This window comes from Phalacrocorax aristotelis, chromosome 6 (genome assembly GCF_949628215.1).
Source record: "Phalacrocorax aristotelis chromosome 6, bGulAri2.1, whole genome shotgun sequence".
NCBI classification, from domain to species: Eukaryota; Metazoa; Chordata; class Aves; order Suliformes; family Phalacrocoracidae; genus Phalacrocorax; species Phalacrocorax aristotelis.
The window spans coordinates 50,325,623-50,340,593 of record NC_134281.1 but is presented as its reverse complement, the minus strand read 5'-3'; the positions used below and the strand labels follow the sequence as shown (position 1 = coordinate 50,340,593).

General features: G+C 39.9%; 1 protein-coding gene across 2 annotated transcripts in view; it reads right to left on the bottom strand.

The window, feature by feature from the left end:
* EIF2B3 (eukaryotic translation initiation factor 2B subunit gamma) overlaps positions 1–14,971 on the bottom strand; it is a 104,825-nt gene that overhangs the window by 61,442 nt on the left and 28,412 nt on the right. For both annotated transcript variants that reach the window (XM_075097795.1, XM_075097794.1), the window contains exon 5: positions 13,375–13,486. In XM_075097795.1, the coding sequence (XP_074953896.1) occupies positions 13,375–13,486 (112 nt within the window). The remainder of the gene's footprint in view (positions 1–13,374; positions 13,487–14,971) is intronic.

Sequence of the window (14,971 nt, the reverse complement as noted above, 5' to 3'; positions counted from 1 at the left end):
TTCAGGAAAAGCTGTTTCTACAAAAGAAGCAGACAACTCAATGAAGAAACACTTGAGGACAACTTGCTGCCTTTACAGCTTTTAAATGAACAGCCTTTCACAGCAACTCAATTTAATGTGAATTCCCACTGTACAGTAGGCCTTGCTGAGCTTTAAGGAAACCAGGAATTATGCTTTAATAAAAATTCAGCCACGCAAATATTCTGCTATAAAAAGTGGCATAAACATATAACTCTCCAACTCCCAGAATCACGTACACGAGGCAAAGGGAAATGATATAAAAATAACTAGTTTTTTGTTTACATCTCAGATTTACAAGAGCAATTCCAGAAACTAAGTTCTTCCACAGAGGCATTGATTTAATTAGCCTGCATAGCATGCTTTATTTGTATTCAGGCCTCTGACGTACACTGATAAAAAAAGAAACAAATATACAATGGATACACACAAAATAATTTGTCAAACTTTTTCTATTCCCAGGTGCAGGTAAGAATTCTCAAACATACTTTCATGGGTTCTTCCTTACATGCAAATGATGCTTTTTCAATGTATACAAACTATGTATGTTTTCAATTAAAAATGTGACTGGATCAATTGGATCATATATTCTTGCAAACCAGCCAAAAATCAAATACAAACTGAAGTCCTGAAGGAATTTCTAGAAGTACAACCCACACAGCACAACAGTTCTACTTCTGGCAAGGAGATTCACCTCTCCTTTGAAATGAAGCTAGAAGCAACAACAGTGTGCAAAAAATATGCTGTCATTCAGAAATTAAATAACTACATTAATGAACAATACTCAGAAATCAAAAAATGTAACTGGCTAAAATATCAGCTAAGCAAGTAAGTGCAAAATGATCAAGTAACAGCAGAGCACTTGCTTCTTACTTTTTGGTAACTGTTAATCTCAATTTTGGGTCTTACTATCCTACCAGCTGACAAAATGAGTTCCTCAGGGATGTCAGCATGGGATTCTCTTCAGGACACACGGTGTAACTGAGGGTGATATTTTTGCTTAAGGTAACAAACAACTAAACTACTAAAAACAGGTTCTCATACACTTTTTTCACTGTATTTTGATCTACATTAATACAGACTTTCTCTGGTTGTCCTTTCTCATGTTAGAATTAAAAGCCAAAATATCGCAGAATTTAGGGAATAAATATTTAACTGTCAGTGTAAATAAGATATTATCCACTTTCGGAGATAACAGGCAAGTTCAAGACAGTGCCTATCTGCAAGAAATACTTCCAAAGCTCAGCAGTTTCTCTCCTCCTTATAATTTCACCTAATTCTCCACATCCGTGGTTCTACCCAGCCTGCGGCAAGCAGGGATCAACAATTTACAGCAGTAAACTTACATTTAGAAATCAGATCAGCCTTTACAAAGATACAGCCCCACCATCTTTCCCTTGCATGCACTGCAGTTGTCCTTGACTCTCCCCCCGCATGCACAGCATGCATTTGGTTGTGGTCTCAAACCACTACAGCACAGCACAGCTCCCCATAATCCCCATTCATTTCAACTGTTTATATGGTGAACAGCTCCACTCAGCTTTCACCTCTTCACCACAGTAACTTTTCAGGCACTAACCAATGATGAAAAACACTCATCAGCTACATGTCAGCATATCTAGAAACCTTAGGAAACAGCAGTATCCTAAGATATCTAAGATACTTCCATTGAGACTTAACACTTACAGCCAGTTTTCTAATTGTCATTGTTGGAGGAGGCCAAATCAGCAGTAGTGATGCAGGCACATGGCAGGTAAAAGACTGAAGCCTTCCAGAAATCCTCAACAGAATGTGTGAGTCACCTCCACAGGGGACTCAACATGCTTTCCTTTAGGAAAATTAAGAAGTCAATGGACAGAAAGAGTGTCAAGCAAAACTAGTCTTTACATTATTGTGTTGCAGTCTGCTATGAGCTTCCTGTCACTTGGAGACTTGCACTCAGGACTAAACAATTTTTTCAGAGATGTACAACATTCATTTCCTTGCATCCGCTGCCTTTCAGATGGTGGATCAAACAGACATGACTTCAAAACACAGAAATGAAGGAACAGGTAAAGCGACAGATTTCTTTGCAGCAGGTTATTCAGCTGTGCTTCAGCTCTGGTGTTTGGCATTTCTGCTGTTTGTGGCATTCTTCACTTACACGTTCATTCTGTCTTCATTTATGCACATGCCCTTTATGAGGCCACTATTTAGCAGGGCAGTATCACCTTGTTTTATTACCAGAACTTGTAATTCAGAAAACATTAACTCTTTCTCTTGATGCATTAAATTTTAATTAAAAAAAAAGTGAAGAAGCTGATCACACACAGAAGCCCAAATCAACTCAGATCTTTTAAAGCAGATCACTCACAGGAAATTGTTGTAATGTCTTTAAAATATCTAGGAGAAATGAAAGCAGTTAGATTTTGGAGTGATCACCCCTAAAGGGTATTACTTTCCTACTGTGAGAAGTACACTATTTGAAGAACTATAAAAGACTATCTCTTGTTTGATATTTGCATTTTGTTGGAACTGGAAAGTGCTGATCAAAGCTGTATGTATAGGTAACAAAACCAGAATTCTCGTCTCAGAATTTAAAAGCTGCCATCAGGTGGCCAAACTGGCAGTGGAAAGCAGCAAACAAATGCAAGAATTAAGAAACATAAGCATCACTTTTTCCCCTTTATCCAGAGTAAAATGGACCTGAGAAAGCCTAGACGATACTAGTACTTCTGCACCAGAACTGGTTCCTACTGAGTCCTTCCAGTAGTTGCACGGCGTGCCCTGAGCCCCCACAGGACTCGCTAGCTCAGGAGCTGCTCTGCCTGCCCAGCCCGGCCCTGGCAGCAGTACAGCCACTCGCACGTTAGCTCAGGTGAGCTGCTACAAGCTGTGCCAGACTCAAGCCAGTATTTGCAAAACCAGTTCGTGCACACCAAGGAACCACCTATCTACAAATTTGATTGTGTATGCTCAGAAGTAGTGGCTTGGTAATGCAAAAGAAAACATATTCTATTTGTCACTGTATGTCCAGGGCTTTTGTATGAAAAACTGGAGAATGAATACATTGAAAGGAAATTAGAGACAGTGGAGTGATAAGAATAACAGCACACAACAATGTAACACACAAACTATACAATAATACATCTAAATACTACTGGTGTGTGACATGCAGAAATGCAAGTGCTGAAACTGAAAATGTAGGTTTGAACTTGATCTGTAGCTCATGCTGTATGCAGTGATACATCAGTATTATTCTGAATCTAAATGTAGGAAAGCCAACAGTTAATATCCTGTACTCAGAGCAGCATTTTACATTTACAGTACTGACATAAATAGTATATTTACAAAACAAACAAGTTATGCCCATATGAGACAGGAAAGTAATATTGCATTCATTTTAAAAAGCAAAGAAAGTATGAGACAAACATTAAGCGGACTTCACAAGGCCACAAAGCCAAAGTAGAGAAGTGAGATCTCTTTGTATATTAATTACAAAACATTCTTAATGCAAACAGATGATAGCAAATCAATTCACATGTTAACTTTTACCCTCTCCAGCACCAGATCACCTGCAGAACAAGACTACTCTTCCTCTGTAAACACGAAGATTGCTTATTTTAATGGTTCTCTATAACAATCAAACAGATGAACACATCTATCCTCTTCCAAAGACAAAATTAGTTTACTGAGAAGTAAGGTCTGACAACTTTTCTGCAAAACCTTTAAGTCAATGGTTGTCCAGGACATGAGAAGTCATTTTTTAGCCCAGGCACAAGGTTATCCCCCTCGTCACATATGAAAGCCTGGAATCTATATAACAAGCCTAGTATCATAACCTCTTCTTTTCAGTTGACAAATGTCAAGGGCATAGTGAAAAAATGCCAAAGTCTGCTTTTTTTCAGGTTGCTTCCTTCACATAATAATGTGAATCAGAAAACACCCAGAATCCTGCGCTCTAGAGCCACACTATCATGGGGTACATCTAAAACAAACACATGCAAGAGACATATTCTTTAAATCTGAAATATATACTATTTTCTTAAAGGGTAAGGTACAGAAAAACATACTAGCAAGCACTAATTTGTCTCACTGATCTATCCCTTCAATAGCCAGAGGCTACTTTTAACCGCACTAACTTAACAAAGGAATCTAAATTGAATAAATCAATGTCTTAATTAACATTTTGTTTAGGAAGAGTTACGGAAGAGAAACAGAATGTAATCATTTGCTAGAACAGTGGCTCCAGAGGTCTGGGAGCAAGCAGCAAGAAGAATAGAGTTGAATGTGGGAAGGGTCCATTACTCTTTCAATAGCGTCTGGTGCTGCAAAATATGTGCTTGCATACTTTCCTACTTGAAAAGCTTAAGTCTTTAGTAGCTCCTTGGTCTGGGAAAATGGCAGGCACCCAAATGCTAACCCAGGGATCTAGGAAGGAGGTCTACCTGAAGAACAATATTTTTCAAGTGGTAAGGCCATAAAGAGAAGTCTCATTCCCAAGGGATTTTTGTTCCTTGTGTCTGGCTGCTGTTTGTCAGGTGCCATTCCCCACACACATCCCCAGCACATTCTAATGCAAGAATGGAGAGAGGGCCTCTCTGAAAATAATCACACTTGCTGAAAGACCTGCCCTGCATAAATATCTCTAACAACAGTACAAACAGAAATCAGCCTCCTTGCCTGAAACTTTAGTTGAAATTTATGGCACTGCTGGCCATGATTCTGTTATTACTATTCTACCTGGCTAAGGCTCAAAGTCACAGAAGTGGGAATTTCAGAGGTATTTTCAAAAATGCTGTAGCTCATTTGGGGGGTTAAAAAAAACTGACAAAAAACGCACCTTGTTCTAGAAATGCTGTACCCATACACCAGTGAACAAAGCTATATATTACACATATATGCACAGAATGATGAACACAGGTACCATAGAGATGGGGCAGAGATGTTAGGGACACTCATAGCTTCTGAAATTATATTTAATGCTGCACCTTAGGAATAATAAAGCAAAGGGGGAGGGGGGAAAAATCAAAGAGAATATTGAAAGACAGTCTCTTGTGCTCTTGCAAATATCACCAGCTGCTGGAGGATTTATATGGAGAAAAACTAGAAGCTGAGCTTTACCTTGAATTTCCCTTGCTTTCTTACTGGTTTGCTTCTAACCCTCGGAGCTTAATTAATGTCCATCAGCCAGATTTTTTTCTGTCAGAAGGCCCTAAATTATTCCATTTTTAAATCTCTCCGCATAGACTAACCCAGATTCTTCAAAATCTTGAGCTCCTATTAACCTGAATTATGAATACCAACCCCCACTTTTTTTTTTTTTTAAAAAAAGGTTAAAGGATTTCAAGGTGATTGACCCAAATAATACCAACAGCTATTGCAGGTATGCAGGTACACGTAAGTTATACTTAGAATGAGTAATTGTGCAAGATATAGCATTCTGCATTGCCAGTTCACATATCAAGGTCTAATAGCCATCTTCTCTTAATTCCTAAGAGAGTATTTAATATTTGGTGACTTGGGAAGGAGAGTCCTATAAGAAATCTCTAAGACAAGTAGATAAGAACTTTTACTGCATGTAAAAGGAATCTCTATCTAATCTTCTCTAGCTGAGGAAATGGTGCAATAAATTTGATGTAGAAAGGAAGGATTTAAAGCCAGCAAAAATTAGGATTTCTCAAAGCAGAAACATAGAGGACATGCTGCCCTTAGGAATAGATCTCTGCTATTTACTTGATCTACTGGAAGAAGTCCCAGGGAGCATGTCTTAGCAAGAGAAAGGAAAGTCTGCTGTGCTCTTCATTTCCTGTGTAATTCCAGAAACTGCCAGCACAATGCTGTTTGGGGAGAACCACACAACAGCTACTCAAGAGGGAATTCAGCATTGTATTCTGAATGAATGGAAACATTTTGAAAGATATGTATTTGCTGCGAGTAAAGTAGAATGCAAACCCAATAAGGATCGTGGGCACACATATACCTTCAACCAGCTAAATGTATATTCTGACTCTTTCCATTATTTCCATTTCACAATATTCTTAGCAGCGCTAAACACCACAGTAAATCATCCGGGTTAGAGTTCACAGTAGCCATGAAGTGAGTGAAATAAATCAGCACTAAAAATATTATGCAACTACAGTTCAATTGATACCAAGTGTAGCTAATTTTAATGGAGAGACTACCACTCTTATGTATCCCTGCAAGTTAGTGATTTGGGATCTCAATGAACAAGATGAAGGAAAGTCTCTTCAAAGTCTGGGTCTCTTAGAATAAACTAGATGAATGGTTCCTTGCAAAAATCCCAAGGGTATTTCCCTCCAGCCCACTGCAAAAATCTTCTGCTAAACATGGCAATTTAAAGTATTGGGGAATGTGGGGGTGGTTGTTAAAAAAAAATATCAGTAACACAAGACAGTAAGGGAACCAACCACAAGCTTTGGCTGGGCTTGGGAGCCAGGACCTCAGCCCCAAGCAGCATCAGACCTTTTAACTGAAGAGGAACAGTCACATGCCTCATTTCACCCTTACTTTGGTTTAAACTAGGCTGTTTCCTCCCCCCCCCCATATTCCACATTGGCTGATAAATTCCCCAACGGCGGGTGTTAACTAACTCCGCATTCCAGTCTGCTCTGCGTCATGGAGTTCCACATCCCGCTGATGAGGAACACATGGCGGACATGTGGTAGGAGAAAGCCTGACAGCACTCGCACAAGCAGGGATAACTCCTCTGACCTTTGGCTTTTTTTTCTCTGTACCATCCCAACCACACAATAAGGAGTCTATGCCCCCTCTGTTGCGTACTGGTCATTCTGGGATCGCTGGACACAAGCTGAAACCCTAAGATTTCAACAGGCGGCTCTACTGAATGTACTTTATGGCTGAAAACATACATTGAAAGCAAATAACTGATCATTCTGCATCTTGCCCCCAATTAGACCATTCAGAGGAACTTTTTTATCATACATGTTACATCTGGATCAACTGAGGTAAATATGTCACAAAAACAACCGGTGATGGTTGCATTTCCCATGAACTCTGTGAAATAAACTAACTCACAGCATTGCTAAAAACTACACAGTGGCAACTGTATTAAAATATTAAGACATCTTTCTAAAATGAACAGACCATTTGTCATCTTTTCAAGACCCAAGCCTGGCTTAGAGTAACAATGAGAGAGATTTAACTTCAGTGTTGTCCAACCTGATGACTCATCCAGAGCACTGCATTTACCAAGTCACATGGACTCAAGGGTGTCCAAGCAATACAGTCAGCTCTTCCTCCTTTGAAACCTCCAAAAAGTAAAACCAAATCAGAGAGTAAGTGCTGGTCTGAGACTGCAGCAGACAGACAGACAAATGACTAATGATGATCTGTGTAACATAACTTTACTGATGACTAGAAACCAAATGCTGAGCCTCACGCTCTCTGCTTTTAGTCTTATGCATACTGTAACGCTGGCAAGAATCTTGCAGTAAAATTAAATCTGTTGCCAATAAGTCTTTCTATAGCTACATTCAACAGGAGTTGTTGCTAATATTCCAGATTCCAAGATTCATGACCTCTTACCTGTACAAGCTGTCAAGACATAGCATGACCTTTCTTTTATAAATAGGACCTGGATATGTTGCACATTCCTTTCAACCCCCCCCCACTGAATGAATAAAATGACACGGCAGCAGCAAAATACAACAAAATCCTGTGGAAGCAACAGTACGAAAATCAGTTATAGCAGTATGTTCTTTAAAATATAAAGTCAATGTATCATGAACTGCACTGATAGTATGTTCACGTTTGTTGTAAAAGCATAACATAAAAGCACCAAATTAAAATATTTCCCTTATATTTGTCTACATGTATTTTAGGAACAATAAATGATTTTTAAAAATACTCCATTTCTGAAGTTGAAGGCTACACTCAATCCCAACATATTTATAGAAAAAGCAGAGCAAATTGAGTGAAGTTTAAACACATAATAAAAAGGGAAAATTTTGAGAAAATTAATGCCTTTCAGTTACAGCAGCTACTCTTAGCTAACTGAGAAACTTCTAAATAGGCAATCAAGAACTTCAAGGACATCTTGAGAACATCTACTCCCAACACATGGCTCAAACAACAACCCACAGGCCAGTATCTTTTTCTGAAATGTTCAGCAAAATCCTCTTTTGTAACGAAATATGATTAAAGCTACACCAACATTTTTAAAGTGTGGTTATAGTCTGAGAAGTTAGTGTGTAAAAATCACACCCTCTTATTCAATAGACCTAGTTGCCCTGTTTTGATTCAGAGTCAGATCCACTTGCTTTACTGGCTAAAAACTTTTTACAACTTTCTAAATTCCTACTAGTACTGTGAAACGAATTCAGTTCTGGGAAGAAGAACCAGATTCTTTTCTGGCTTGAGCGTTTGCAAAATGATTATTACCTAAATCAGCACACACAATTTCTATTTTTGTGATGGAAGAGCCAAAAAGAACCTGACTGATTTTCTGGATGCTAGTCAGAAAATTTTATTTACGAAGAGCAGATCTGGACTAACAGGAAGGTCATGAAGATCTATGTGTCACTCTAAAAGTCACATTTTAGAGAAAAAAAAATACCCAACATCTTTCCACGACATTCCTCAAAATATCACTTGAATGCAAAGGAAACTTAGTAACAAAAATTTACTAATAGTGAAAACTACTGATTTTTCCAACACATAGGAACACCACCAAAGCTAATACACGTATATTAATCCTGTAGACAGCTGAGCCCAGCAAAGAGTTTTTGCTCCCTGGTCTGCCCCGAGTTGCTCCTCAGGATTTGCCTACTGAGTTGGTTTATTGCATCCCTCCCTTTCCTGCCAGTGCCACTGCTCATGGGGACCACTCCCTAGTGCACAAAGTAAAAAGAACCAAGTTATCAAAGTTCTGCTGTTTAATCTATTAAAAGTAATGCTACTGATTTTGACACATGTGGCTTATGAATTACTTGATCGTACATCCAGCTGGGGACAAGCTGGAGGTGGTGGCCCCCTTCACCAGCACAGCTGGGTCTGGACGAGGACATCTGCCCATGATCTAGTTTAGGATGCTTTACACAGTGGAGCATCTGCCTATACCTGTGTCATTCCCAGCCTTTCTCATGGAAGTAGATTTTAAAAGAAAAAAACCAAAAGAACCATCATAGGAGTGGAAGAGCATTTCAGAGATGCCAATTTCCTAAGGAGGGCAGTTTCAGAGAACAGAAACACTGAGGAAGTTGCAGTGTGTTTTTATATGATCCACTTATTTAAAACAAATTATCAGCAGAAAAAGAAAAAAGGGGCAATATCCCAAGGCAACAGAAAGGAAATCAAGTGTATCAAAGCTATTCCTGAACTCCCATTTACCTACCCACTTGGCAACACTGACTTAAAATTATACTACACCATTCATTTTTACTCTCATGATGCAAGGGGAAAAGGAAGAAAAAGCTCCCCCATCTTACTCCCCTCTTTCTATTAAAATATCTTAAAACAGATCTGTATTGTTACTTCAAGGTTACTAATGTTAGTACTGTATATATTTATAGATGAGGTATTCCTTTCTGTCTGAAGCACATGAGGTAATAAGTAGCTGGAATTGTCATGGTGATTTATTAACATATTCTCTAGGAGAAGCCCTGCACCTGCGTCTGTGCAGACAGAACACCCACGAAGGCTGAACTCACCCTTACACAGCCCACAAGATCTTAAAAGGAAATGCTCCAAATTTAGACCTGCTCCAACAGGTGTCTTTTACTGTCTCACTTTGCATGACCATAAATATCAGAGGTGGAGCAAAAAGCTCTCTGTCCATTGTAATCGTGCTTTGAAAACAAATACCTTTGCCCCCTCTGAAAGCAAAGGCTGCAGCTATGGAATTCTCATCATTTCCTCACTCCTTCATCCTGCCAAGACCCAAGTCAGAGAGATGTCACCGGCAAAACTGGGCTCCAGGGATGAACACATAACTTTATTTTTTTTTCCTCTTCAAAGGGCCCTAAGCTGGCTCTGAAACTCCCCCAAACTGTATTTCTTTCATTCTAGTATCTCATCTTGCAGCTATTTGCCAAAGTGAATGACATGCACAGGCTGTTCATGGCTTTTTATAAGCTCTCATTACCCAAACAGGGAACCATTTCCTTGAAAATGCCTTCCCCAGCAGCATTCGTCTCTCTAGGCACCACCAATAAATTTGTCTCCTGTCCCATCTTGATGCACAGCAAAATGTGCCTGTATGGATGTATTTGATATTGTTTTGCACTTGTTTACTGGAGGGAGGATGCTACCTGTGGGACTTGTCATCAGGGTGATTAACAGCACGGGGGGGTGGAGAAGGATAATTTTAACAGCCAAATGGAAAGCTTTGCCAGATTTCCTCTGGCAAGCAAAGGAGCCAAATCCAGACTCCTTTTTGAGAATGCCTCCTCTTGTACACTACAGAACCAAAATGGCTATCCACAACTCTCAAAACCCCAGAACAAATCAAAACAACAAATCTGGAAAAGAAATCCTAACCAAACTGAGAAAGAGAAGAACAGGTTACACATGAACTTAGAAATCCTATTAAAACGTTTCATTCTGTAACACTTTCGTTATTACAAAATGCCTAAGTCAAGAGCAAATAAATATTTAATACTCAACAAGTACTCAGGAGAATATGTGTTTTCCCCTGTCCCTCCCCACCAGCTGCTCTTTTATGGCAGGAAAGTGAAGAGCGTGAAATCCAGTGATAGGAAGAAGGCAAAGGTCAGGAAAAAGGTTTTTCTTCAAGGATTTAAATTAGCGTTCTACAGCTCTGGATGTTTTGTCAACACAACTTCCCTCCTGTGAGGAGGGGAAGCCAAAAGTCCTTTGAACCACTTCTGTATGGGATCTAGATTTTTACCAGTAACAAGATTCCTAGCTTTAAAGAGAAGTTCATCTCCCCTCTTCCCATTCCTTTCACCACTCCCTCCCTGTCCCTCCTTCCACTCCCCTCCTTAAAAAGGGAGAGAAAAAAGAAAATAGGAAAAGGATCTGAAGAGCAAAACAAGCACTGAAGGAGTTCTAGAGTTCATGTAACAAGACCACCATAGCCCTTCAAAGGGACCATTAAAAGCAAAACAAACAAAAGCAACACTCTCAAGATGTCTATTGTATTTCAGAGGAACAAATAGGAGTACTGGAAATTCTCCCATCTTGCCACAAAGTCTGTTATTTCATCAAAACAAAGTCCAGAGATCAAGAAACAGCCTACGTGGTAGCTGAAAGTCAGTCACTTCAAGTGATCCATGAAGAAAAACGAGATTGGGCTTGCTCTTTTTTTTTCTTCCCTCTCCTTGCTTTACTATGATGTCTTAAAAAAAGACTTCAAAGATTGTTTTAAGCGTTGCTTTTGTTTCTCACATGAGAAAGTCAGGATTTGAGCAGGTCTAGACAACACAGTGGTTAAAACATCATTAGCTGCCAACACTTTGTCTTCGTAGAGCTCCCACAGTTGTTGCTACCCTGGAATTGCCTCATTTGAAAATATCTGACCATTTCCATATACTATTTTGCTTTCCTCAGAGCTGCTCCAAGATGGCAGCTGTAAAACAGAGAGAGCGGATGAGCATCCAGAGCAGGCAGTTTCAGATGTCAGAGCTCACCCAGGTGGATACTGGCCCAATGCTTCTGCCTGGTGCTTAACAGCATTTTTTTATTTTCTTGCCCTTCTTTTTAACACTTAGTAGATCTTCTCTCTTTGAGCTTCTAGACTATCCTATCATCTGTGGGCTTTACTTGGAGGGTGGTTAACACTTTACATTAGCTTTGATAGCTGTGCATATGGAAAGGTAAGAAAGACAGGGAGACATACAGAGTTTTATCTCATCTGTGTATCACCAACACTGCATTTACCAAATCCCAAACAGTTATGCTCAAGATGATCTGCTGAAGACAATGTATCTGAACAGGTGTTCCTGAAGGCAGTTTTGCCTGCAGGATATAGCCTGATTAATTTAGCTACAGGGTAACAGGAATGAGAATCCTCTGGTTAGATGAACCTGTAAAATCAGAGGTCAACTAAGATCACACATGTTACAGCGATTTCTAAGTTGTTATATCACAGCCACCTGCTAGTGCTAGGAGAAAGCCATAAAGACAAGCCTATGACTAACAGTAGATAACACATTCCTCCCTAGCCCAAAATAGATCTATTAGTCTTTGTTTGCTCAAAAACACAGAATGCCACAGTGCTGAATTTCCTACACTATGCAGATCAGCTGCTGTGTATGTACAGAAGGCTTGCCTGCAGCTTGGTCCCGGCCGTGTCCAAGAAAAACCCAGAAGACAGCCAGTGGGAACATGCTGCTGGGACAGGCTCTTTCCATCACAGCAGTTAACATATGGCTCACTCTTGACTACCTTCCTTCTAGGGTAATCCTTAAACTCACGCAGAAGAGAAGTCATCTTTCCACGGGCACACCGCACCTCCCTTGCACCTGGGAGTGGGAAGTTCAAGGAAAGACTAACACCTAGCTGTGGCCTATGGCACATACCAGAGGCATTTTCACAGAAGCTATTATCTGGGAGCAGACCCCAGATGTCCGCATCCTTGACTTACAATGTCCCCGTGGATGAATTTCCTAGCTCTCAGATGGCTGCCCCACAGTCTAGTCTCACAGAGGTGGAAGTCTGACTGTCAGCCTAGCAGACTACAAAGGCTGGGTCTGAAGGAGCCAGCAGAGCTTTCCACAGAAAGCGCCAGACAATGGGTGTCCGAGAAAACTAAAATCACTGTTCAGAAGAGTATAAAAGGCAACAAGCCATCTTTCATTCTTCTACTAACGGATATTAATTATGCTGTGCAGGAAGCTCAGCTAGTCTGGTGTATTTAATAAATTCATCCAAGTCCCCAGCGCAGTTTAATGGTGGATATAACATGGATTCTCTCACGAGTCTTTTTGGGCCTGGAAACATATCTGAGGTTTTGTGCCTTATATGCACAAGAGTGTAATGAAATCCTGAGAGCCTCTCTCAGATACTCTGTTAATCCACCTGGGACTCAGACAATGAGACTAGCATTTCATTTACGGACACAGGTCTACCACTTATAAATCTCAATGTAATCTGTACCTGAACTATAGCGATACTGGCTTCATTTCAAGGGGAGTCGCCTTTTCACCATTCCATTTTCCCCCCTGGAATTTTTCACAATAAAGGTATCAGACAAGCTTATCAACTTATTGAAATGATGAAATGAATAATAAAATACTGCTCCCTGAATATTGGAAAAGCTACCTTTCCTCCTCCCTTCTCACCCTACTTTGTCTTTAGCCATCACTCCTAGTCCAGAGTTGTTTCCCCCCCCAGCCCAAGTTCAGTTTCTATTACAAGGACCCATAAGCTTACTTCTGAAGGATGGATCTTTTAATGACAAGTTCTTCATCCAAGTCAGCTTCATTAGCCATGAAGAGCAATCTTTTTCCTGTGTCATCCACTCCAATGAAGTCGCGCTGCTCCACTGAAGTAGAAAATCAAACACAATCATTATATAACCCTGTCTTAATGCAGGCTGGAAAGACAAATGGGACCACCAACCACCCCCGAAAATATGAAATACTAGGTTTCAGACTAACCCAGCAAATCGATGAATTTGCAAAAGTTATCCACAATATTTACTAATTTCTTTTCAGTCAGGTAGCTGATACATATCATGACATTCAGAACACTGGCCCTGCAAGCTTTTTGCATGCTTTTTACGATGATGCCAACTACAAGTCCTGACATGCAATGCTTTATCTTGAGCTGTGCTTCCCTTCTCTCTCTCTGCTACCCGAGTTTACACAACAAACACAAGGCAAGCAGAGAGTTCTTCAAAATTCAGCTGCTTCTTCCTCATTATAAAGCACTTCACATTAGAATTTGGTGGTCTGGCAATGATTATAATTTCAGTTAAGACATAACTACTTTGCAACTGATCTCTTATTTCAGATAAATACCAATAGCAATAGAAAACCTAAATCACTTATACAAACACACATAAAAGTATAGATTCTAAGACTCATGCCATTGATATTTCTGGGTGGGTTAACTTGGTTTAAATATCTATTTGTAAAACTGCCAACCAAGAGAATACCTAATAGTCACGTATATTATCGTGGCAATTCCCATCTCCTGCAATCAGTGACTGTACATCAGCAGTGACTTTGGTCTACTGAAGTGTAAAGTATTTCTTTTTGAACAATTTTCCACAACATCTGAATACAGTGGTGGCAGCTTGTTCTAACTTGCACTTTGTCATATGTTCCATCGCTCTGGTGGCAACCATACACTGATCTTTCTTTACAGGAACGCAGGCTGTGCAAGAATGCCATGGTACAGTTCTAACAAAAACCTCTTTTCTCCCACTACATACTATTATTTTGGGCCAAACTGGCAAATATTCAATTTCCTAAGTTCTAAGCCTTTAACCACATTGGAGTAACACATGCTCTATAAGTAACTAATTCTCTAAGATCTTTCCTCAGACAAACTATTTTTAACCCTATTTTCCCCAGTTCAGCCCTATCCCTTACTTTCCCCTTTTACCTGTTCCTTCAGAGTTACCATAGTAATAACCACTATCAAAATACAGTAAAATCTATGCAGCTGTTGAAAGTTCTCCTACTGGCAGCCTTTGATCCAAGTGATCAAGAATACCCTCTTCAGAAATGCCCCCCAGCCCCTTTCAGAAATTAATCATACAGCAACAAAGTACAAAAATAGGCCTGAACAGGTAACACTATTACAAATTAAGTACATTTAGGATAAAGCTCACTTGCTGTAAAAACTCATCAATAAGTCTTTAAAGCAGTGCCAATTCTCATGCTAAGGAGGTCAACAAAGTTTGAGAGTAGGGGCTAACCACCCATCGCCACTCCCACCTAACTGGGGTCTCCTGACAAACACAACAGCAACAGATTCTCTTCCATCAAGGTACCAACACTTCTCCCAAAGTTCAGCCCGT